The sequence below is a fragment of the Brienomyrus brachyistius genome, chromosome 14 (genome assembly GCF_023856365.1).
Source record: "Brienomyrus brachyistius isolate T26 chromosome 14, BBRACH_0.4, whole genome shotgun sequence".
Lineage (NCBI taxonomy): Eukaryota > Metazoa > Chordata > Actinopteri > Osteoglossiformes > Mormyridae > Brienomyrus > Brienomyrus brachyistius.
This window is the reverse complement of record NC_064546.1, coordinates 21,525,860-21,548,351: the sequence shown is the minus strand read 5'-3', so window position 1 is coordinate 21,548,351 and position 22,492 is coordinate 21,525,860. Positions and strand designations below refer to the sequence as shown.

Here is a 22,492-nt window from a genome sequence, read left to right as displayed (position 1 = left end):
CAAGGCGGGCGTGTGTCGTCACTTACGAGAGAATAGTCCGACTTTTTCTTCCAGTGTCTACAGCATACGGTTTATTGTTGTCAAAATAAAATAAATGTAAATGGTCAAGTTGATTTCCTGAAGGAAAACAAATCATTTCCATTATTCGATTAATCACCCGACTATTTTATCTATTAATCTATAGAAAAATAGTTGTTAGTGGTAGCCCTCGTATAGTGTCATCAAAGAGATGGTGCTTTGAGATTCTAGGATCTCTCCAGAATTCCGTCACATACAGTGTTGTCAAGTAGATTGTCTGCCTGTAGTAAGATCCTAGAACCCGTTGTTTACTTTCTAGATTTCTATATGGTATAGGGAAGGAGATGGTTTGTAGTGCCTGATTCTCGATGCTGGTGTTTACTTTGTAAAATTCTTTCCTGTATGGTGTAAAGCTGGGAGACTCCTTTAAATAAGCATTCAAATTTTTAAAAGCGATGTACCATTCAAAGATTTTCGAATATTAGTTGTACTATTATATTATAGGCCTAGCCCATCATTGCGCCGTAATCTAAGCCTCATCTAAGCCCATTGTGTACAACAGGCTGTGAAACCAGGAACGTTAGTCTAATACTGTCTTAAGTGAGGAACATGATGAGCAGACAATAATGAGATGGTATTTGTTTAGCTTCCCACAGGAATGGCAGCCAACAGGCTCATTTTATTGCTATGATCGGAAGATCCACATGAATCTACAGGAATTAATGGCCAATTGTAGCATTCTGTATCTTGCACTGAATAAAACAGCAGATGGCATGAAATTGCAGTATTAATTTATTTGCATTAGATAGCTAACATAAGGCTATGATCATAAAATTTCAACATCATGCAGTCACATGCTGCCTTCAGTTTAGGCTACATCTACGTTAACCTTGTTAAATATGTCCATTTATCAAGTGAAGTCCAGTTTCCAGACTGAACTTTTCAGTTTACTATATTGTCGCGTTCTTTCTCAGATTCTCACATTATTTCACTAATTTGCTGACTAGTTTTGTCCAGTCTGGCTGGCTGAATAAATTTGCGTAAGTCTGTGCCTGGTGGCAGATCCCTTATTCTACATAAAGTGACAAAGACCATTAAGCAAAACAACAATGTGGAAGTATATGTGACATGACTAAGCCTGCATAAATCTTTGAACATGTATTTTTGCCACTGATTATTTTATTTGAATTTTACTCAAATAACGACATTTGACCTCCCACATTAGGTATGGTTGTCATCAAGGAACTGGTCTCTTTTGTAATATTCTGGAATTTATTGTTTACTTTCTCAACTTCTGTTATGTATAATGTTGTCAATGAGAGGCTCTAGTGTCAGATCCTGGAACTTGTTGTTTTGTTTTTTCCAAGGCATCATCATGGAAATGGTCTTTAAGATCCGATGGATCTCAGCACGGTTTCATTTCATTCTATGTATGTAGGAATTATGGGAATCTGGAATCTTATTTGTGTGAATTGTTTGCTAATCTACTCACTTGTGGCTTTCTGTGTGTTAAAAATGGGGGTTCACATATAGGCTTTCTGTACTGCTTGTGTGTGCATGCGCGAATGAATGGTCTGTGCAGATAAGATTAATAAGTTGGAATGAATGAGTGTGTGAGACTACAAGGATTGTAGGAAGGTGGGGGTGTCAGCTGACGTGGCTCGTTCCCTGTGCTGGTTGGTGTTTATGCTTTCTATGTGGCTGGGGGCCACCCGCTGCTGCGTGGAGCTCCTGGCGACAGCACGTCTGCCAGTGTTACATTTTTCTGTCTTTCTGGCAAAATAACTAGAAGTTGTAACCTTGTGCTGTTGCCTTGTTATTGGATCCTGGGGGCTGTTCATGTCTAATAAAGGCGCTGTGCAGGATTAGACGTAGGACTAAAGGATTCTCGTTTTGGTGGATCAGCCCCCTGCTTTTAAGGTTACAGCAGGAGTCGTGGTACATTTAAAGTTGCTTTTATATCTAGTGGCTAACTAGAGATGCTCTGATCAGCATTTTTGGGGCCGATCACCGATTACCGATCACCAAGATCATGATCTACCGATTGCTGATCACTGCCGATCACAGAATGGCAGGGGAATGGGAATCTTATCTATAATCTAGCAGAGTTTGCACCATTTGTAGAAATGAAACTAACTCTAAATTAACTATATTGGAAAAAAAACTGTAGAAATAGGCTACAGTCAAGATCTTGAAGAACCACCAAGTGTTTATTTTAGAAAATGAGAACTTAAGGCTACTGTAGGCCATCTTTCCCAAATAAGGCAGAGTAACTTAAAATTATTCGTGGATCAAGGCAGCTTAGCAGGCGACGGAACCCTTTATCCTCCACAACGGATAGAGGTTGTTCGTCGAGGCAAATGAATTCCATAATTCTGAACGTGATGTCTTTCCACCTCGTACTATCCCTGCTGTATGGTTCACGTCGTTTAAATGCATCACTCGCAATCGGCTGGTTTAGTTTCTCATACTCGGCATATTCAGTTGTATGGCGTGTTCTAAGATGCCTAATCATGTTAGTGGTGTTAAAATACCGTTGCTTGCTTCCACCTCGAGGGATTTCATCACGACATACATTGCAAACGGCTAACTTTACGTCTTTATCGGACACTTTGAAAAAGTGTGCTGAAAAAACTCTGCTGTTGTTTACCTGTGCGCAGTGCATGCACGTGTGAAAAAGTCGCGCAAGTAATTTACGTCAAGTGATCGGCTTTTTTGATCGGCGCTTTTGGGGTTCGCCGATCAAGCTATTTTTAGCCAATATCGGCTGATCATGATCGGTGGCCTATCAATCGGAGCATCACTATGGCTAACTATTCTACCCATCTTTTAAGCTGCATATTAACACCTTCAGGTTTGGATTCCGGGCCTAAAGTGCAGCAGCATTGGCTGAGCAGTGGTCACCCAGTATCTGAACCATCAGGGATACCTTGGACAGTTCTGAGGTTCATTTTCAGCCTTGCTTCTTAAGCATAACCAGTCCTCTTCAGTGGCTGCTATAGAAAGCTGTTTGTTTTCAGAGCACTGCTTGTTGCTGTATGATACTGCTGGAATTTCTCCATCTAAATTGGTTCTATATGTGTAGGTGAGAGATCTCAGGGTCTGGTTCTGTGCATTGGTCTCGATACGGCTCAACAAGTCCATGATCAGGTGTGCAGCACTGTGTGAGTGTGGTGTTCCCCCTGCCTGTTTCATCCCGCATGGGTTTTCCTGAACATCCGGAGGGAAGGTGCACCTTGCCACCAACTACACCATGTAGCTGAGCTTGTTGTTTCCCAGTGCAGTTCCTGGATTCCTTCTGCCCCATTAGGAATCTTCTTGTTCCATGTGGGAAGAGATTACAGAATCTTTATGGGACCTTGAGGAGTCAGACTGTACAGAGACAGTTAAGCCAAGGCATTGCTGCCAGTTAAGCCAAGGCATTGCTGCCAGTTAAGCCAAGGCATTGCTGCCAGTTAAGCCAAGGCATTGCTGCCAGTTAAGCCAAGGCATTGCTGCCAGTTTAGCCAAGGCATTGCTGCCAGTTAAGCCAAGGCATTGCTGCCAGTTAAGCCAAGGCATTGCTGCTTGTATAGAGACAGCCTGCCTTCACATACAGCCCCAGTACCTCAGATGTACTCAGCTCTCGTTTCTGTGGCAAGAGACCAGAGGCTTCATAAAGCAGGCTGTATGACTGGGCTCCAGATTTTGCTGGAAAATTTGCTAATGGCTAATGTGTCTAAGAAGGGCATGTGGAAAGATGCTCTGCAAGGCATTAACCCTGAAGGGAGCAGGACATCTGCCAAGGGGTGGGCCATGTGGCCAATATGTCGAGAAATTTTTTTTAGAATCACGATCCATGATATAGATAACAATATTTTTATGGTTTCAATTCAACCAAACTAGAATGTATGTAGTAATGTCCATCCATCCATCACTCTAACCGCTTAATCCCAACCCGGGGTCGCGGGGGGTCGGGGGACCTGAGCCTATCCCAGGAACAACAGGCGCAGGCAAGAACCAGATCTGGGCAGCCGCCAACACGGTGCAGGGAGCCACACAGTCACACGCACACAATTACTGGGCCAACTTAGAGTCGTCGATTTAACCTACCACACACACTTTTGGACTGTGGGAGGAAACCCATGCGAACACAGGGAGAGCATGCAAACTCCACGCAGAAAGGTCCTACACCCGACGCGGGGCCGGGCACCCGGGGCCTGGACCCAGGACCCTCTTTCTGTTGGGCAGTAGCGCTAGCCACCGTACTGCCCTTTGTAGTAATGTTAAATAACCAATTTACCACTTAGCCAGCAATTGTATCCTTACTAGAGACAGTATTTGTATCATTATGATAATAAACTTAGGAACTGTGTAAAATACTTGTGTATAAAAGAAACTAATCATATCAAATTCTTTAATTTTTTTATATTTCTAATTTCAGAAGTTTCCAATTGCAATGAACATTTATTGCTTCGGTCAATGACTGTGCACTTCTGAACTGAGTGTAGGACAGTCACTAGCCATAAATAAGAGTCTGGCTGTGTTGCCACCTGTTGTATAAATGGTATCTTTGCAAAATTTGCAAATGACAGTAAATTTGTCCATGTCGGATTTTTGCAAATACAAACCATTTCCACAAAAAGCAGAACTTTTTTTGGAACCAGTTCTCTCTCACCATCCATGCTGCACACTCCAATTAAACCTTCATCCCCCAATAAATACCTTTTATATTTAAATGATTAAGTTTTGCCCACCCCCACTTCAGTGCCTATCGCTTTCATGATATTACCTAAACGGTAGCATTTAGTTACCCGAATTTAATAAACAAGAGGATACGCCATAAGAATATGATCTGCCTATCAAATTGTGGGCTGAAAAGCCGGCGTCTAGACAAATACTTACACTCATCATCCAAAGAGCTGCTGATCATTGTGCATGCCTGGTCTTAAGCAGTTTACTTGTAACTGAACAAGTACTAGAAGCTCAGCTTAGCCTCACTTTGTCTAGTCAACTCTGTTACGATACTCATGTTGCAATGTGCTATTTGCCTCACTGGAAGTCACTTTGGATGAAATTGTTTGCTTAATAAAAGTACATTTAAATGTAGTTCTCTAACTCTGAAACGTGCAACCTGTGATTGTCCTTCCGCTCTCCAGCACGTCTGTCTGTGCTGTGTGTGGGTCCATAACTGCTTCTCTAGCATTTCTACTTGTTGGGCCCAGTTCCACAGCTGGAGTCGGCACTCTGAGGCGCGTCACGGGCACACCCAGCACTCTCAGCCTGGGAACAGCCCGATGGAGCCAAACCAGTTCTCAGGATCCTGCCAAAACTGGTGCAGTTTATCCAGATAAACACTTCATTGCCGCTTTGCTTGTGAACATGATTGAGTTCTGTTGTCTGTCCAAGCACTTGGCATCTATGTTTATAACATTTTAAGATAGATGTGGAAGATCCTACCTCCCCCACAAACGGAGGCATTTTGGGTTGGATCCAAAACCTGGGATTTTGAAATCACTAAATCGCTTTTTTTTTTTTTATTCATGTTTTCTGTGCAGTTGGGCAAAGTGGCCATGTGGTCCAGGAGACAGACTCTTATTGGCTTCTGCTTTTCTCTTTTGTAGTCCTTAGAGATGGATCAAAATGCTCTACTAAGGATGAAGAAGATGATGAAAGCCTTGCACAACTCTGGCATGAGTAAGTGGATTAAGCAGCTATTCTTCATTCACAATCTAGTGTCACTGTTAGAGATTCCTGTGCGCAGCTGATAAAGACAACATGTGTGTATGATGTCATCTGGCTCATGCAGGCTGTGGGATAGCTGATCTTCCAGTGATCTGTTAGTTCTGGCCCACATGGTAACTATTGTGCGATGGTTAGATCGTATAGGGTAAGCGTTAACCAGTTCCTCTTCTCATACTCGTTCCAGTATGATGGGTGAACGAGCAGCAGAGTTGTTGTACTAGGAGGGGCTTTGTGGTGCCCATGTCTGCATCATCTTCACTCTTCCTGATTGACTATGCTGGTGTTCCTACGGCCCACAATCCTCCGGGTGATGGGTCGGCTGGTGTCATCGGTGTAGTGCGTGATAAGGAGCCCTGAGGAGCTGTTTGTGTAATGTGAGCCCAAGTGGTGTGTAGGAGCGCATTACCACACTCGTTACACAGCCCCACACTGCCAGGGTACTATGAGGAGGGAACCAGAGGGAAACGCATCAGGCGAAGTAGGGCAGGAAGAGGCCCTTGATGAGAGGCTTTTGGGTGGTCTGTTGCACTGACGCGGTTCAGGCTTGATTACAGCGCTCTTAGGAGACTTGGGTACATGTTCGTATAAAAATTATAACAACCAGTATCAATTTTCAGGAGTCTTCTCCTTTGGCTTTGTAGAGCTCTGGCTCTGCGTTTTCCAGACTCTTTAATATTGCCTAGCATTTGCATGGCTAGTCCACTGCAGCCCCTGGTTTTGGCTAGGTCGCAGTAAGCACTGCTGCTTCACCTTCCGCCTGTGCAGCTGCTGGCTGCAGTGAGCCATCACGCCGAGTGTCTGCTCTGGTTCCCGCATGCAGAGGTGCCCCCTCCAAGGCCGCCTGTTTCCCATTTGTGGTGTTTTTTTAAACGCTCTGAGTCAGGAGGCCGCCTTTACTCTGGGGGAGGGGGGGGAGTCTTGTGGTCGGCTGTGAGGGATTACGGTAAAGGCTAGGGGGCCATGGTCATTTCCTGGTAGCGGCTACATGATGGCTCTGCCGTGATGTATGACTAACCGCATTGTTATTTCTTATCTGAAATGCACACACATGTACATATATATACTGTGTATATTTAATATATGTGTGATAATGAGGTCCAGGTGTCCTTGGCTGCTCCTCTTAGTCTGTTTACTCGCTGGTAACTGTTTGTTTCTGGGCTGGTGGCTGTGCAGTTCCTTACCACATCTCCTGGCATCTTGCCTGGCAGACCCTGGTTCGGCTGGGTTTAGAGACCCAGGAGGACACGGAAAAGGCCTGGAACATCTTCATCCCGTGTGTTTGGTCTCTTGAGCCACTGGGCCATACAGGCCCTGAGTGCGTGTTTGTGTTTGGTCCAGCATACGTGGAGAACAAGGAGCAGTACATCGAGGTCCTGGAGAACCTGGGGAACAGCCACCTGTCCCAGGACAACAGTGAGGTGTCCACCGGCTTCCTCAACTTGGCCGTCTTCACCCGTGAGGTGACCGCACTCTTCAAGAACCTGGTGAGAGAAGCAGGGGTGGCTATAAGGGGATGAGCTGGGTGGGATTTGCACGCTATTGCTCACTCCTTGTGTGAGGCTGCTGAAGGGAATTGAGACGTCTGCCTGATGCACTGTGATACCTGCGTGGTCACGTGCCAGGTGTGACAACCTTCATTACCACTTGCTGTTAAAAGTGTTTTTTTGCACACCCCTATATGACCATGTCCACCTAATGCTGTCATCATCCATCCAACAACATCCGTCCAGGGCTGTCCCAATTCCTTAGGTGGGAGCATTTGTGCTTTCTCTCATTTCCTGCCCCAACATCTTTGCACATGGACAATGGGCCTGTTTGGTAACGGCCCCAGGATACTGGCTTGGGTGGGGAGAGCATTAGAGGAACTAAGCACCGTTCAGCTGGGCACTGGCCCATCTGGGTCAGGGCAACAGCTGCAGTTGAGGTGGGGGTTTCTCGAAGGGAACATTAATTCATTCCAGACCTCCATGCTTGAAGGGATGGGCCTGCCAGCCCCCGCAGCCTGCCTGCCTGCTGGGTCTTTAATCAACTTTTCACTGGGGATGTGAGGCCTAGAAGAGGGAGCATGTGTGTTTACAAGACATTCAGGTCTCTGTTCTCTTGGCCATTTGAACTCCGTCACTGGCAGCGGGCCGCACCTCACATTGGTTTGCTCTTTCTCAAACATATAATGCTAGGTATTTCATGCAGCAGGTCACAGTAATGGTGACCGAGGCAGTTCAGTCCCATGATCACTAATTTAGTCTTAGAAATTGACAAACCATAACCTGGATTGAGATTCACCCAGATAATTATCGTCCTCTCAGGGTCATGGAGTTCGGTTTGCTGTGGATGTCCATGACGATTACCTAGCCTGTGGGGGGTGGTTGCAAACTGTTTGTTTGTAAACCAGCAAAACCAGTTAACCCTCTCACACACCCAAACCTGACTGGCAGCACTGGCCAGAGCCTGGCTGGATGGGAGGTAGCTCGGGCAGGCCTGAGGGGTACACAACAGGAGGGAAGCCCCTGGCGCATTGCCACAACTCTGGCCACCTGAAATGTGCTGACACACTTGCTCCATTTCTGCTGCACTATTTAACCTGGTTGTGAAGCTGATGCTGTGAGTATTTGACCTGAAGCTGTCAGTATGTTTAATGAGAATCATGTCCCTCTACATCATGGCTGTCAGAAGGAGTCCAGCTGTACAGATGGGTGGTCACTTGTGCGGAATGGAAGGTCAGCTCTGGATAATGACCAATCTGGTGGAGCTGTGGCTCTGACCCAGGCAGTTCTCTGTGCCTTTGTGGATCCTCATAGGTCCAGAACCTGAACAGCATCATTTCCTTTCCCCTGGAGAACATCCTGAAGAGTGAGCTGAGAGACGGGAGGCAGGTCAGTCTCGGCTGGGTGTGTGGAAGCCTCGGCCTGCCTGCTGTGAGGGCTGTTTTGGCAGAAGCAGGTTTCTGACATGATCTTCCTCATCCCCTCCCTCTTCCCAGGAACTGAAGAAGCAGATTGAGAAAACCTGGAAAGACTATGAAGTCAAACTGTACGTTTCCCATGCTGCTCACACCCAAGTCCAAATATGCAGCCAGGCTGCCAGAATACAGAGCTTCTTCCAAACTACTCAACAACAAAAACCGCAAATGACAAATACTGCCCCCCCCATGATAAACTTGCAAAGTGTGTGAATCTTTTGGAGGGTTTCTGCCTAAAATATGTTCTAAAATATCTTCTGATCTTCATGTAATAATATTAAGTAAAAGTCCTTTAGTAAACAACACACAGCCATTTGCACTGGCTTTTCTTAACAGATCGGAAGAGGTACATGGTAAGTAATGGGATCTCCTTCATTGGCAACAACCACAGCCAAACATTTTGCCAATCCCTCTATACAAAGTGCTTTGGTTCCTGTATATTTCTGGGATGTCTTGCATGAAGGGCCTGTTTCAGATCAGCCAGAGTGATTCAGTGGGACTGAGTTCAGTTGTTCTCACATAGGGAATTTATTCTGTTTGAACTACACTCTTGTTCACTTCTCTGCTGTTTTTGGGATCATTGCATAACCCGACTTTTTCTCAGTTCTGGAACCCAGACAGGCTGTCTGACATTCTGCTGTGGAATATCCTGAAGCAGCTTTCATTGGTTCCTCACCTATTGCAGCTGCCAGGCCCTAAGCCAGCACAGCAGCCCCACACTGTGACCCTCCCGTCACCAGGCTTCACACTGGGCACAAGCCTTTGCTGTTGCTATGCTGTTTGCTGTTTTGTTTTCTTCAAACACAACACAGGGTGCATTTGCCAGAAAGTTCAACTTTTTATCTTGTCTGTTGTCTCAGATGGAAAACATTGTTTGTTTGTTTGTTTTTTGAAGGGCAGTGGTTTCCTTTGTTGTAACTTCCCATGAACATCAAAATTGTTCTGTGTTTTGCTTGTGGGAAACTCACGAAGCCAGCAGTTCATCAAGATTAACTTATACTTTTGTGTAGATTCTCTGCTGTAGTTACAGCGTAGCTGCATACCCTACGTCCACAGCCTGAAGCACGCCTCCCCAGATATGTAACTCCACATCGTGGTGAGGTAGACTGTAACAACTAAGATTGGTCCCCTTGGTGCCGTCACTCTTCCTCCTACGCAAATGTTTTGTTGTTTGTTTCCAGCTGGGGGGGGTTTCATGTGGGAAGTTGTGTTTAGCTCATTACTAGTCTGCTGTTTGTGCCACGGTTGCAGTCATTCGTGCTATTAAAACAAATTTGGTTGCAGCTGTTTACACCAGCGCTGCTCGACTTTGATATTGCGGTGTGATTCTTTTGCGATAAATATTGTGATATTATAAAATAAATTTCTCACAAACCTGTCTGAGTGATTTAAACAGCATTGATGACGATGATTATAATTGCCTCAGAGAGCACATGTAGAGCTCCTGCAGAAGCAGTGGTGGTGAATTTTAAACTGACTTTTAAATGCCAGATCATCTTGAAAGGGATTAGTCATTAATATCGTAAAACTTACTAAGTTTTGTTTCCTGTGGCAGAGAAAATTGTTTTGGTGAAACTTAAACCTCCAGCATTCAGCATTTTGGTGGTGTAATTGCAAGGCAATACAGGCACACCAGCGCAGAAGTATAAATGATGGGCACGGGGATGGCCGCGGGGATGGCCGCGGGGATGGCCGCGGCGATGGGCATGGGCGCGGGGATGGCCGAGGCGATGGGCATGGGCGCGGGGATGGCCGAGGCGATGGGCATGGGCGCGGGGATGGCCGAGGCGATGGGCATGGGCGCGGGGATGGCCGAGGCGATGGGCATGGGCGCGGGGATGGCCGAGGCGATGGGCATGGGCGCGGGGATGGCCGAGGCGATGGGCATGGGCGCGGGGATGGCCGAGGCGATGGGCATGGGCGCGGGGATGGCCGAGGCGATGGGCATGGGCGCGGGGATGGCCGAGGCGATGGGCATGGGCGCGGGGATGGCCGAGGCGATGGGCATGGGCGCGGGGATGGCCGAGGCGATGGGCATGGGCGCGGGGATGGCCGAGGCGATGGGCATGGGCGCGGGGATGGGCGCGGGGATGGCCGTGGCGATGGCCGCGGGGATGGGCGCGGCGATGGGCGCGGGGATGGCCGCGGCGATGGGCGCGGGGATGGCCGCGGCGATGGGCGCGGCGATGGGCGTGGCGATGAGCGCGGCGATGGGCACGGTGAAAGCTCTGCATAGACTTGACACATAATATATATATCAGCGTTTAGAGGTCACTCTAGGGTTCTTTGTCAGTTGTTTCCTTGGGCCCTTACACTGATCTTTGTATGACATCATTCCTAGCGAGTGGTAATGACACTCAATTTCGTCCATTTATAAACGGTCTGCCGAGTTGCGGACTGATGTAGGACCATGGTTTCTGTAACCCTGTTCCACTCTTATGAGCTTCAGTGTCTCTCCTGAGGTTGACTGGAATCTCTCCTGATTGGACCATACTGCAGTAACCAAAATCTCCAGACTCCAGCATATGAACATGTGACTCCAATTACTTTTTCCATCAGTAACCTTGATTTTTTATTTTTTTTTTCTCCTCCATTGTACTGTGCTGTGTGTGTTTGTTAAATTGTGTTAAATCTTTATTATGACTCTGATGAAGATCAGGTCCTGTTTTAGGAGCTTATAATGTTTTTCTGTCTGTCTACATTGACCCCATCCACTCCACCTCCCCTCCTCATTCCTTATTTCTTTCCCTTAGGGCGAAGCTGGAGAAGCACCGGCAGCAGGGGAGTGACATGGCTGAGGATATGGAAAGAGAAAGGAGGACTTTCCAACTGCAGATGTGTGAGGTGAGAGGGAAATCTTCCAGCTGTGTGAGAGTGAGGCGAGAGGGAGACCTTCTGGCTGTGTGAGAGTGAGGCGAGAGGGAGACCTTCCGGCTGTGTGAGAGTGAGGCGAGAGGGAGACCTTCCGGCTGTGTGAGAGTGAGGCGAGAGGGAGACCTTCCGGCTGTGTGAGAGTGAGGCGAGAGGGAGACCTTCCGGCTGTGTGAGAGTGAGGCGAGAGGGAGACCTTCCGGCTGTGTGAGAGTGAGGCGAGAGGGAGACCTTCCGGCTGTGTGAGAGTGAGGCGAGAGGGAGACCTTCCGGCTGTGTGAGAGTGAGGCGAGAGGGAGACCTTCCGGCTGTGTGAGAGTGGGGCTAGGAGGTTCTGGATGCTTGGGTGAAGCATCTTTACAGTCCATACCGCTCCTGTCATCTCCTGATATTAGTGGAACTTTTAGTTCTGGGTGCCAGCTTGACAGATGAACAAAAGACAGCTTTCAGAAGATTACAGAAGCCATCAAGGTGTCAGTCTAACTGCACATTAGCAGTTTTCTGTGAATAATCCCACTGTAGTGTTGCATGTGTGTGAACTGAGAACCCAAACCATTCCTTCCACGTAGCATCACCACTCAAAGCTGGGCCTGATATCTAAGAGCTACTAATCTTTTTGGAAAGATGTTGAAAGTGCTTTGAAGTACATTTCTTGGTGACTGTGTAATACTATCTCACAGTGTACCTATGGCCTGAAAGGCTGTGCAGCAGAACTACCAGGAAACTAGGTCTGTTTTACATTTGGACTCCATTTCAAGGAGCCTTGTGTGAGCATGATATTGCAGAATCCCAGCTACCCTGCCCTCCAGCTCTGGCTCGGCTCCATGACTTACTGCCTCTTGAAATTTTCAGTACTTGCTCAAGACACAGGAGCTCAAGATCCGACAAGGTCCGGATCTTCTGCAGAGTCTCATCAAGTACTTCCAGGCCCAGCTCAGGTAAGTTTACTCTCTCTCCCAGTTTGCTTAGAACTTTCCCCAGATCCTGGGACCTTAACAGCTTTGACTCTTGAAATCTGAACCACGCTCAGCTGGAAACAGACCATTTTTATTTTCACAGTTATATGGTTTTTGGAGAACTTACTCTTCATTGGGATACGATTATTTCAGCTCCTGACTCACTACTTTTGCTCTGTGTCTTTCCCCCGATCCGCGTTTCTGGGCCCCTCGCTGTTAGCTGGTCCCTCTGTATACCTGCCTGTGCGACCTGGGGCGCCAGCACTTGAGTCGTGGTCTGTGTCTCTCCCCAGCTTCTTCCAGGATGGACTGAAAGCTGCAGAGCACCTCTGTCCTTTTGTGGAGAAGCTGGCTACCTCGGTGCACACGGTAATGATGAATGGCACTCTGTCCGCCCCCTGACCTTTCCATCTGCCTATCCCTCCTGTTTCTGTCCCCCTCAGTCTAGGCATGGCATTTTCTTCAGATCGGTGGTATGTAGTCTTAAGTCTGAATCATCTTCCTGCTAGTGCAGTGCAAGCTAAATCCCTGGGTTCCTTCAAATCAGAGCTAGATAAGATTTTAACAACTCCGAGCTATTAGTTAAGTTTGTAAGTTTGTAAATTTCTTTTGTTCTTGTGATCCCACACAGAGGTGCTCAAACCTTTATTTATTTAATTGTAACTCGTTTGATCAGCAGTGCAATGAGAACTAATCAGGAGATGAGTTGGACGGGGTTCAGCGGCCTCCTGGGGTCTGTCAGCTTGGTAGGCAGAGCCCAAGTGCTGTGTATCCCAAGCTCTCCTCCTACCGGCCAGACATTAGTATTGGAGACTTGAGAGGAATCTGAGCACCGAGTGGTTCTGTGATTTAAGGCTCACCTTCCACCTTCTATTATAAAACTGTCAGCCCTCCCCCCGAAATACACACCCAGAATGAGGCCCAGAGAGACTGACAGTGACAAACCCCAACAACCTGTTTCCAGAGTAACCAGGCAGTCAACTTGCCCATGAAAACCAGAATCATGGACTTGCAGGACCGGTTTTGAGCCACTGCTGGGATCAGTAGCCCCCCCCACAGATGTTGCCATAAGTGCTGGCAGGAGTAACAGGAAACTCGGTCTGGTTCTCCCGCTCTGAGACTTAAGTGGGCTTTGACTCGTATGCCCTTATTTACAAAAGCTTCTTTATTGGGGCAGTGGTGCCTTGATAGTTAGGGAAGCGCAGTCGTAATTGAAAGATTGCTGGTTCGCATCCCCAACCAGCAAGGTGCTACTGAGATACCCTGAGCAAGGTGCCGCCCCCAAGCGCAGCTCCCCAGGCGCTGAATTAGCTGCCCCCTGCTATGTCATGATGTCACATATGGCTTAAATGCATTTCTTTGTTCTGCACTGTGTGCTGTGGTGTGTCAACAATGATCACTGATCACCAAATATGTGATCACGGCATGCTGTATGGATGTTAGCAGACAGTTGCTGAATCAGTAATGGGCACCGTCGCCTTGCTCTGGGCTGTCTGTCTTGCCCCAGGTTCGGCAGGACCAGGATGAGGACCTGCGGCGGCTCTCCCACCTACGGGGCTCTCTCAGGTCCCTGCTGCAGGTGGACGGCAAAGAGGTGAGCTCAACCGGGCATTGGCCTCCAGCAAGGGGCCCCAACCTTCAGCCCACAGGTTCTCCCCTCAGTGCCTGTCTCTTTCATCCACAGGACAACCTCAACAGGAAGAATTCAGGAAATGGATATAGCATACACCAGCCACAGGGCAACAAGAAGTATGGCACTGAGAAGTCCGGGTTCCTGCTGAAGAAGAGTGACGGGTGAGGGTGGGGTATGCCCCCGTGGTGTCTACAGGGGTGCTCTTACTTTTCAGCTCCTTCACTGCTGTGCCAGCAGCTGGTGTTGAGAGCCGGGGAGTCTGTGAGCCGGGGAGTCTGTGAGCCGGGGAGTCTGTGAGCCGGGGAGTCTGTGAGCCGGGGAGTCTGTGAGCCGGGGAGAGGCTTGGGATCTGTCTCTGGTTTGCTGTGCTTTCCGGCAGGAGGGAGTACGGGAAGGCTGGGATTTGTGCCGTCGCACATCTGTTCCTCATCAGCAAGGCTTGGATGGGGCCTGAGAGTGTCGGGAAGGGAGTGATATTGCTGGGAATGTGTGCGCTTGGGACGAGTGTGCAGCTGAACACTGCGGGTCAATGTGCGAGCAGCATAGTGGGCTTTGGTACCTGAGAAACAGCACGGGGTCCCTCCCGTAGAGACCCAGCACTCCGCTGAACATGTTGCTGCCCTTCATGCTGTTTAATCTCCGTCCACAGGATCCGCAAAGTGTGGCAGAGGAGGAAGTGTGGGGTCAAATATGGCTGCCTCACCATCTCTCACAGCACGGTCAGAGTTCACCCGAGTGTACCTGTCCACGCAGCCGCTCACCCCGTCTGCCCACGCAGCCGCTCACCCGTCTGCCCACGCAGCCGCTCACCCTCCTGTCCCCCTCCCCATACCCACTTACCCGCCTGTCTGCCATCCTCACACCTGCTCACCCCCCACCACACCCACTTACCCGCCCGTCTGCCATCCTCACACCTGCTCACCCCCCACCACACCCACTTACCCGCCCGTCTGCCATCCTCACACCTGCTCACCCCCCACCACACCCACTTACCCGCCCGTCTGCCATCACCACACCTGCTCACCCCCCACCACACCCACTTACCCGCCCGTCTGCCATCACCACACCTGCTCACCCCGCCCCTCCCCCCGCACTCCCTCACCTGCTCGCCTGCTCTCTCGCTCACTACCGTCTGTCGGCCTGCTAACCTTGTTATTCCTGGTTGACCGACTTGTCCGTCTGAACCCCATCCTCAGATTAACAGGCCCCCAGCCAAGCTCAACCTGCTCACCTGTCAAGTCCGACCCAACCCCGATGACACGAAGACCTTTGACCTGGTCACACGTATGTTTGCCCTGACTTTCTGACCCTCCCTCAGCAGTGACACGTGTGAAACTTGACTTCACTATCCGACAATTAAACTCCGTATCGTGTGTGTTAGTTATGAGGGGGCACTGCGTAGTGCAGTGTGTCTGTGTGTGTCTGTGTTCTCTTCTGTCTCACACACCCTTTCTGTCCCCAGACAATCGCACCTACCATTTCCAGGCTGAGGATGAGAGGGAGTGTGTCATGTAAGTAACTGACCACTGTGCCTGCCCCCCCCCCCCCTGCACAGTTCAGTCAGCTCATTTCTGGGAAAACATACTTTACGATTTATTTTAAATGGTAACTGCAGGTAAACCTGAAAGTCCGCTAGAAACTGGGGCTGCATTAAAATGTCTCAACACTCAGCTGTACTTTCCATCAGAAAGGGAGCAGGAGAAGAGTTAGGAGTGTGAGGCTAGAACCTCCGCTGCTACGCTGGCAGGACGTGTACACAAATTTGCGTTGTTGGGGCGCTGCTACATGCTGATCTGGGATCAGGGTGAAGGCAGGGAGACTGACGGGGGACAGGCCACCTGTCGGAGTGTTTGTATGATTGTTTGTGTGGTCGTGGTCTTTATCATCATCATTACCACCCTCCATAATGAGTGAACCTGCATTTCAGCCTAGCAGCACATGTAAGAAAGAGCACAGGGAAAGGAGGGGCTGCCCCTTTTGGCCCCGCCCCTGCTACACTGGTCCGCATTGACCCCCCAGCCTCCCATGTCCCCCCCAGCTGGGTGTCTGTGCTGCAGAACAGCAAGGAGGAGGCCCTGAACGCCGCCCTGGGCGGGGATCAGACATCCTTCCAGGACAGCGGGCTGCAGGAACTGGCTCGCTCCGTCATCGCCGGCCTGCCCAACCTGCCTGGCAACGAGACCTGCTGTGACTGCGGGGCCCCGGGTGAGGGTGGCAGCTGACGGGACGTGCTAGGAGCAGCTCCTTCAGGAGTCCGGTGTGCAGTCGTACCACTCCTCGAGTCCCCTAACCTTCACTTGTCTCTGTACACCAGATCCCACCTGGCTGTCCATGAACTTGGGCATTCTCACTTGTATAGAATGTTCTGGCATCCACCGGGAGCTGGGTGTGCACTATTCTCGGATACAGTCGTTAACCCTGGACATGCTGAGCACGTCTGAGCTCCTGGTGAGTCAGACCGGGGTCCTGCTTCTGCTCTGCTGCTCTGCCCCTCTGCATGTGTGCTGGCTCTGGTCACACCGTCCTAAGCTCCCCACCTTAACCTCCCCTCCCCCAGCTGGCCGTGAGCATCGGCAACTCCAGGTTCAATGACATCATGGAGGCCGGCCTGCCCAGCGATGCCGTCAAACCCTTCCCAGGGAGTGACATGTGAGTCATCCCATGTGTTCATTCCATTGACGAAAACTGTGACGAGAGTTTATTCAACGACAGAGCTTGATGACGACAAGATGGTAGTAAAATAATTTATGATGCCAAAACTATGACAAAATGAATAGAAACAAGACATCTAAAGAGAGGATTTAAAACCGACCCAGTCAGGAGTATTTAAGGTGGCCGTAAATTTCAAACGACTACCAGGCAAAATTAAATCGAACACGCCAATAAGAACAATGCTGCATACATAACCCTACACTGCCACCCTGTTTGTTCTGTGTCACGTCACAGCGCTAGAGGGCGCGGAACGTGATTGGTGCAGCAGACCCACAGGCAGGCTGCACAGAAAGGTTTTGTGGCGAGTGTGAGTCATTTTAATAAAGCAGGTGACAGCTCTATCTAAATGGGAATTAATGTCTGCATTAACAGCCACTACTGGTTTAATGCTAGCAGCGGGACAGACGGGGAAGCGCACAGTTTACCTGACACTCACCGTTACACGGTAATGACACACTCACATTCCACAGCAATCATTACACAGCTAAAACCATTTATTATTAATGCACTAATACACATATTAATTTACGCTGTTGAAAATGCGGTACAGTGCAAAGCATCCCGTTATCTGCATGGTTAGTCCCGCTGACCAACCCTGCAGTGTCACATTTAACAACAAACGAGGTTCATCTGGGGGATTCGGCAAAAGCAGTGCCACAAAACGGTGATCACCATGGTTACTGCGCATCATACGGTGTCATATTGCCAGAACGACGTCGATTCCAATGATGTCATCTGAAGGCTTCAGTGCTTATTACACTTTTGCATGGATTATATTGATCTAACCGGCTTCAAGTGCGTAGAAAGTGCCGCTCTGTCTCTAAAGTCTAAACTTCCCCCGCCCCCATCCTGTCTGCTTGACGAATTTTATTATGAAGACACCCAGTTAACAAAACTGCCATAGCGTGGTTCCTTTTGGAAATACCATCAAAATACTGCAGAGCGCTGAGTCATCTCTGGATGGACGGGAGCCGAGTCTGTGCCGTATTCGGTAGGAAACAAGGTTCTGACGTACGGACAAATTTCACATTTGATGAGGAAGAAAAGAAGAATCAGCACATGGCCATTTGGGGCTGTAATGATGGAGAAAGTCACCGGACAATAAAATGAATGGAAACAGCTGGTTTTTCTTTTAATGTATTTGGAAAGTTGACTGTCATGGGCTAAACTAGGCGCTGAAGTAAACACTTCAGTTGGGTTCCACTAGTCTGGTACTTGTTTCCTTTTGAGAGGAGGTCACTTCAGTTTATTGCTTTTTGTTATAATATGAATGAAGATGCATCATATGCAAGTATTTTATTTGAGACTAGATTTTGGTTATATAAAAATTTTAATGATAAATAGTTCATATAAAGCCATTTTAGAATTAGTGCCACATTTCAAAATACAAACTCTACAACAGTTAAGTCTGCATCCTTGAACCTTGGAATGTTCAGACCGAACGCCTTGCCAGAATAACAGCTTTAGATCTGCCGCATGTCCTCAGATAGTGTCCGCAAATACACATTTCTAACTGAACCAGAGCTGTCGCTTGTTTCTGGTTCATCTGCTTGCCAAAAGCATGGTGTCATCTGTGGTGAAGGCCAAAGTCCATCAGAGTCAGTTCTCCACGCCGGCCTGTGCAGGATGGCAGATTGAAGGTCGTCTCCCCGATGTTACAGTTCGTAAGTCGCGTTCCACAATGTCACCCCTTCATGGGACTGAACCAGGACTCCAGCTCAGATGGCGCCCAGCCCAGGCACCATAAGGACATGTGGGAAGGACGGGAGAGAGCTTGGGTGGTCAGAACATGCGTAAATATTCCTTTAGGATCCTGGAGTGGATGGATAGACCAATCTGTGCATGCGTTTCATTGACTGCAGTTACTGTAAATTTAGGCGACTAAATATCTTGTGATTGCTGTTGATTAAAACTAGAATACACATTTGTAAAAAATCAGATGACTAAAACTAAATTGCATTTTTGACAAGATTAAGTCTAAAAGTAAATCAAAATATTCTGTCAAAATGAACACTGCCAGGAGGTGATCACCTTCATGCCCCCCCCACAGGAGTGCCAAGAAGGAGTACATCATGGCCAAGTACGTGGAGCGGCGCTATGTCCAGCGGAAGGAGGACGACAGCCCGCACCGCGTGTATGATGCCGTGATTACGCGAGACCTCCTGGCTTTGCTGCAGCTGTATGCTGAGGGCGAGGACCTGGCCAAGCCAGCGCCCATCCCAGAGGACCTGGTGAGGTGCCGATTGCTGCCGGCCGGGGGTCCTGTCTGGCCTTGTCATTCAGACACCATACCTCCCCTCATCCTCTGTTCCCTTCCCTTCCAATCTTCAGCTGGTCTCTCCATTTTTTCCTCGACATCTGCCTAGGATATTCCAGTAGCTTCTCCCGCCTTGAGGCGTAGTGGGTAATGGGGACATTCATGCAACACTGAACACAGGATGTGACCTGAACCCCAAGGAAGAGTTCACAGCCTCACATGGTCAGGTGCTCAGCGTCTGGCTCTGTCCCTGCTAGCTTGAATCTCTATCGGTGGTCAGATCAAAGGCATTTCAGCAAGGACCAGAAACGTAAACTGGGACCAGTGTCTCGACGCAAATTGAAACCTACCCTTGACCCTTAAGCAAGGACAGGAGCCATGGTAATATGGCCGGGGCGCACTTCCACACATGTGAGCGGATGTTTGTAAGTGTCTCTTCTCCATCAGGATCTACTTGAGACTGCTCTTCACCTCGCCGTGCGCCAGGCAGAGAGGAGCTCCCTGGCTCTGGTGGACTTCCTTACTCAGAACAGGTGACTTTGCAGCATAATCCTGTGCTGTGGTCTCACCGCCACTCGGCTCTGACGTCATAAACTTGTGCTGTGGTGTCACCGCCACTCAGCTCTGATGTCATAACCCTGTGCTGTGGTCTCACCGCCACTCAGCTCTGACGTCATAACCCTGTGCTGTGGTCTCACCGCCACTCAGCTCTGACGTCATAACCCTGTGCTGTGGTCTCACCGGCACTCAGCTCTGACGTCATAACCCTGTGCTGTGGTCTCACCGCCACTCAGCTCTGACGTCATAACCCTGTGCTGTGGTGTCACCGCCACTCAGCTCTGACGTCATAACCCTGTGCTGTGGTCTCACCGCCACTCAGCTCTGACGTCATAACCCTGTGCTGTGGTCTCACCGCCACTCAGCTCTGACGTCATAACCCTGTGCTGTGGTGTCACCGCCACTCAGCTCTGATGTCATAACCCTGTGCTGTGGTCTCACCGCCACTCAGCTCTGATGTCATAACCCTGTGCTGTGGTCTCACCGCCACTCAGCTCTGACGTCATAACCCTGTGCTGTGGTCTCACCGCCACTCAGCTCTGACGTCATAACCCTGTGCTGTGGTCTCACCGCCACTCAGCTCTGACGTCATAAGCCTGTGCTGTGGTCTCACCGCCACTCAGCTCTGACGTCATAACCCTGTGCTGTGGTCTCACCGCCACTCAGCTCTGACGTCATAACCCTGTGCTGTGGTCTCACCGCCACTCAGCTCTGACGTCATAACCCTGTGCTGTGGTCTCACCGCCACTCAGCTCTGACGTCATAACCCTGTGCTGTGGTCTCACCGCCACTCAGCTCTGACGTCATAACCCTGTGCTGTGGTCTCACCGCCACTCAGCTCTGACGTCATAACCCTGTGCTGTGGTCTCACCGCCACTCAGCTCTGACGTCATAACCCTGTGCTGTGGTCTCACCGCCACTCAGCTCTGACGTCATAAGCCTGTGCTGTGGTGTCACCGCCACTCAGCTCTGATGTCATAACCCTGTGCCATGGCGTCACCACCACTCAGCTCTGTCCACAAATGACTCCACAGCAGCTGCCTGGAGAAGAAGACGTCAGAGGGGAACACGGCCCTACATTACAGTGCCCTGCACAACAAGCCAGAGTGTGTTAAGCTGCTGCTGAAGGGCAAGGCCACGCTGCACACAGGTGTGTACTGCCCGCCTAGTGCGTACTGCCTACCCGCTGCTGCCACTATCACCTGCAAGCCCTGAGGGTGAAAGGTCATGGCACTCTCGTTGGTCCAGTGAACCAAGGGGGAGAGACGGCGCTGGACATCGCCAGGAGGTTGCAGCACACTCAGTGTGTCGAGCTGGTGAGTATGACTGCCGGCTGTCTTCTTGGCTACCTTTAGACTCCCGCCGACTTGAATTCCTTTTTTCCCACTATAGCTGGAACTGGCGCAAAGCGGAAAGTTCAACTCTCAGATTCATGTGGAGTATCTGTGGGAGGCGCCGGAGCTGCTGTGTGACAGCGAGGATGACCTGGACGACAAGGTGTGACCCCCCGGCCTCCACGCCCCCAGCTGTCCCCCACCACATCATCTTTGACTCCTCTCTGAACGCTCCCCTGACCGCAGGTCTCGCCCCGCACCGCCCGTGGCTCCCTGCACCCCAGCTCCTCCTCCCCCTCCCCAACCTCCTGGTGCATGGGCAGCAGCATCTCCAACAAGACGTACGAGAATGTGGACATTCTGTACCGCAACCCACCCACCAACAGCGCCCCCTCTGGTGCCATGCCGCCACCTCTGCCCGCCAAGGCTATCCAGAGAGGTGTGTGATGCTGTGGATTTGGGGGAGGGGGCAGGCTGGGTGTTTGAAGTCTCTTCCCCCTTGACTCCAATGTAGCCTTACATCAGTGTCCTCCCCCCTCCCCCCCAGGGCGATCAGAGCCACAGATCTCCTCCTGCTCCCAGGATGGCAGTGCCCTGGTACGCCGCTCCTCGAACCCCTCCTCTTACCGGCACAGCCCCCCCTCCCCGCTGCAGCCTGGGCACGCAGTACACCTGCAGCGGCAGACGGTGTGCTGGGACATTCCCAGCATGGGAGGTGCCGACAGCAAGCCCCCCCTCAGCTCACCGCTAGGTCACCTGGGACCTGTCAGGTATGGGACTTCCTGCTAGGACACCCTCCCCCCAACAGATGGTGCTGTTAAGGATTCTCTGTCCCTCTGTAAAGTAAGCCTTTCCTGGGGGGCCCCAGGACAGTGGCTCCTCTGCTCCATGTAGGTGTGAAACAGAACTCTTTAATGTCCCCTGAGCCAGTGGGGCCTTTAAACAGGCCTGTTGTGGGTTTAACAGCCATGGTAATTACCTGTCACCATGGTTGTTTGGTGGGGGGGCTTCTGAACGCTGGGTGTGGCCTTTCTTGGATGTATAACAAACCACCACACCTGCTCTGGTAAACTTCAGAGTTATTCATCCACATTCTATGCAGGTCTGGGCCTGCACTCTCCGGCTGACTCAGCCTTTCCTCTGTTGCCCTCTTGTGGCCATTCTGCCAGTTGCAGTTTAAAGTCTGATGCAGCACAGGCAGTCTGCATAAATTCACCGCTTCGCCTCCTGTCTCCTCGCCTGCAGCTCGGGGAAGACCACCTCGTACCGGCGGACCAGTAGCGGCGGCCAGGGGAAGTGCCCTGTGGCCTCACCCACCTGTGGTGGCATCCCAGATGAGCAGTACTGCAGCCCTCTGGGTAGCGGCTCACCTACAGGAGGGCCCGTGCTCCGCCCACGGAGGAATGCCATGGTCAGGGCAAGGCTGGGGTACGGGGATGGGGCCTGTTCACACACTAGGTTTGGTGACCG

General features: G+C 50.0%; 1 protein-coding gene across 3 annotated transcripts in view; it reads left to right on the top strand.

Annotated features, from left to right (window-relative positions):
• The window catches only part of asap3 (ArfGAP with SH3 domain, ankyrin repeat and PH domain 3), a 28,031-nt gene that overhangs the window by 3,949 nt on the left and 1,590 nt on the right, over window positions 1-22,492 (top strand). For 2 of the 3 annotated variants that reach the window (XM_048975463.1, XM_048975462.1), the window contains exons 2-24: window positions 5,622-5,694; window positions 7,081-7,226; window positions 8,541-8,615; window positions 8,723-8,772; window positions 11,455-11,545; window positions 12,425-12,510; window positions 12,822-12,897; window positions 14,036-14,122; window positions 14,213-14,322; window positions 14,811-14,880; window positions 15,358-15,445; window positions 15,624-15,672; window positions 16,200-16,366; window positions 16,476-16,609; window positions 16,719-16,810; window positions 18,924-19,104; window positions 19,578-19,663; window positions 20,723-20,838; window positions 20,937-21,004; window positions 21,081-21,185; window positions 21,269-21,461; window positions 21,570-21,792; window positions 22,268-22,433. In XM_048975463.1, the coding sequence (XP_048831420.1) occupies window positions 5,622-5,694; window positions 7,081-7,226; window positions 8,541-8,615; window positions 8,723-8,772; window positions 11,455-11,545; window positions 12,425-12,510; window positions 12,822-12,897; window positions 14,036-14,122; window positions 14,213-14,322; window positions 14,811-14,880; window positions 15,358-15,445; window positions 15,624-15,672; window positions 16,200-16,366; window positions 16,476-16,609; window positions 16,719-16,810; window positions 18,924-19,104; window positions 19,578-19,663; window positions 20,723-20,838; window positions 20,937-21,004; window positions 21,081-21,185; window positions 21,269-21,461; window positions 21,570-21,792; window positions 22,268-22,433 (2,532 nt within the window). The remainder of the gene's footprint in view (window positions 1-5,621; window positions 5,695-7,080; window positions 7,227-8,540; window positions 8,616-8,722; window positions 8,773-11,454; window positions 11,546-12,424; window positions 12,511-12,821; window positions 12,898-14,035; window positions 14,123-14,212; window positions 14,323-14,810; window positions 14,881-15,357; window positions 15,446-15,623; window positions 15,673-16,199; window positions 16,367-16,475; window positions 16,610-16,718; window positions 16,811-18,923; window positions 19,105-19,577; window positions 19,664-20,722; window positions 20,839-20,936; window positions 21,005-21,080; window positions 21,186-21,268; window positions 21,462-21,569; window positions 21,793-22,267; window positions 22,434-22,492) is intronic. The other variant, XM_048975461.1, reaches the window with a different exon arrangement.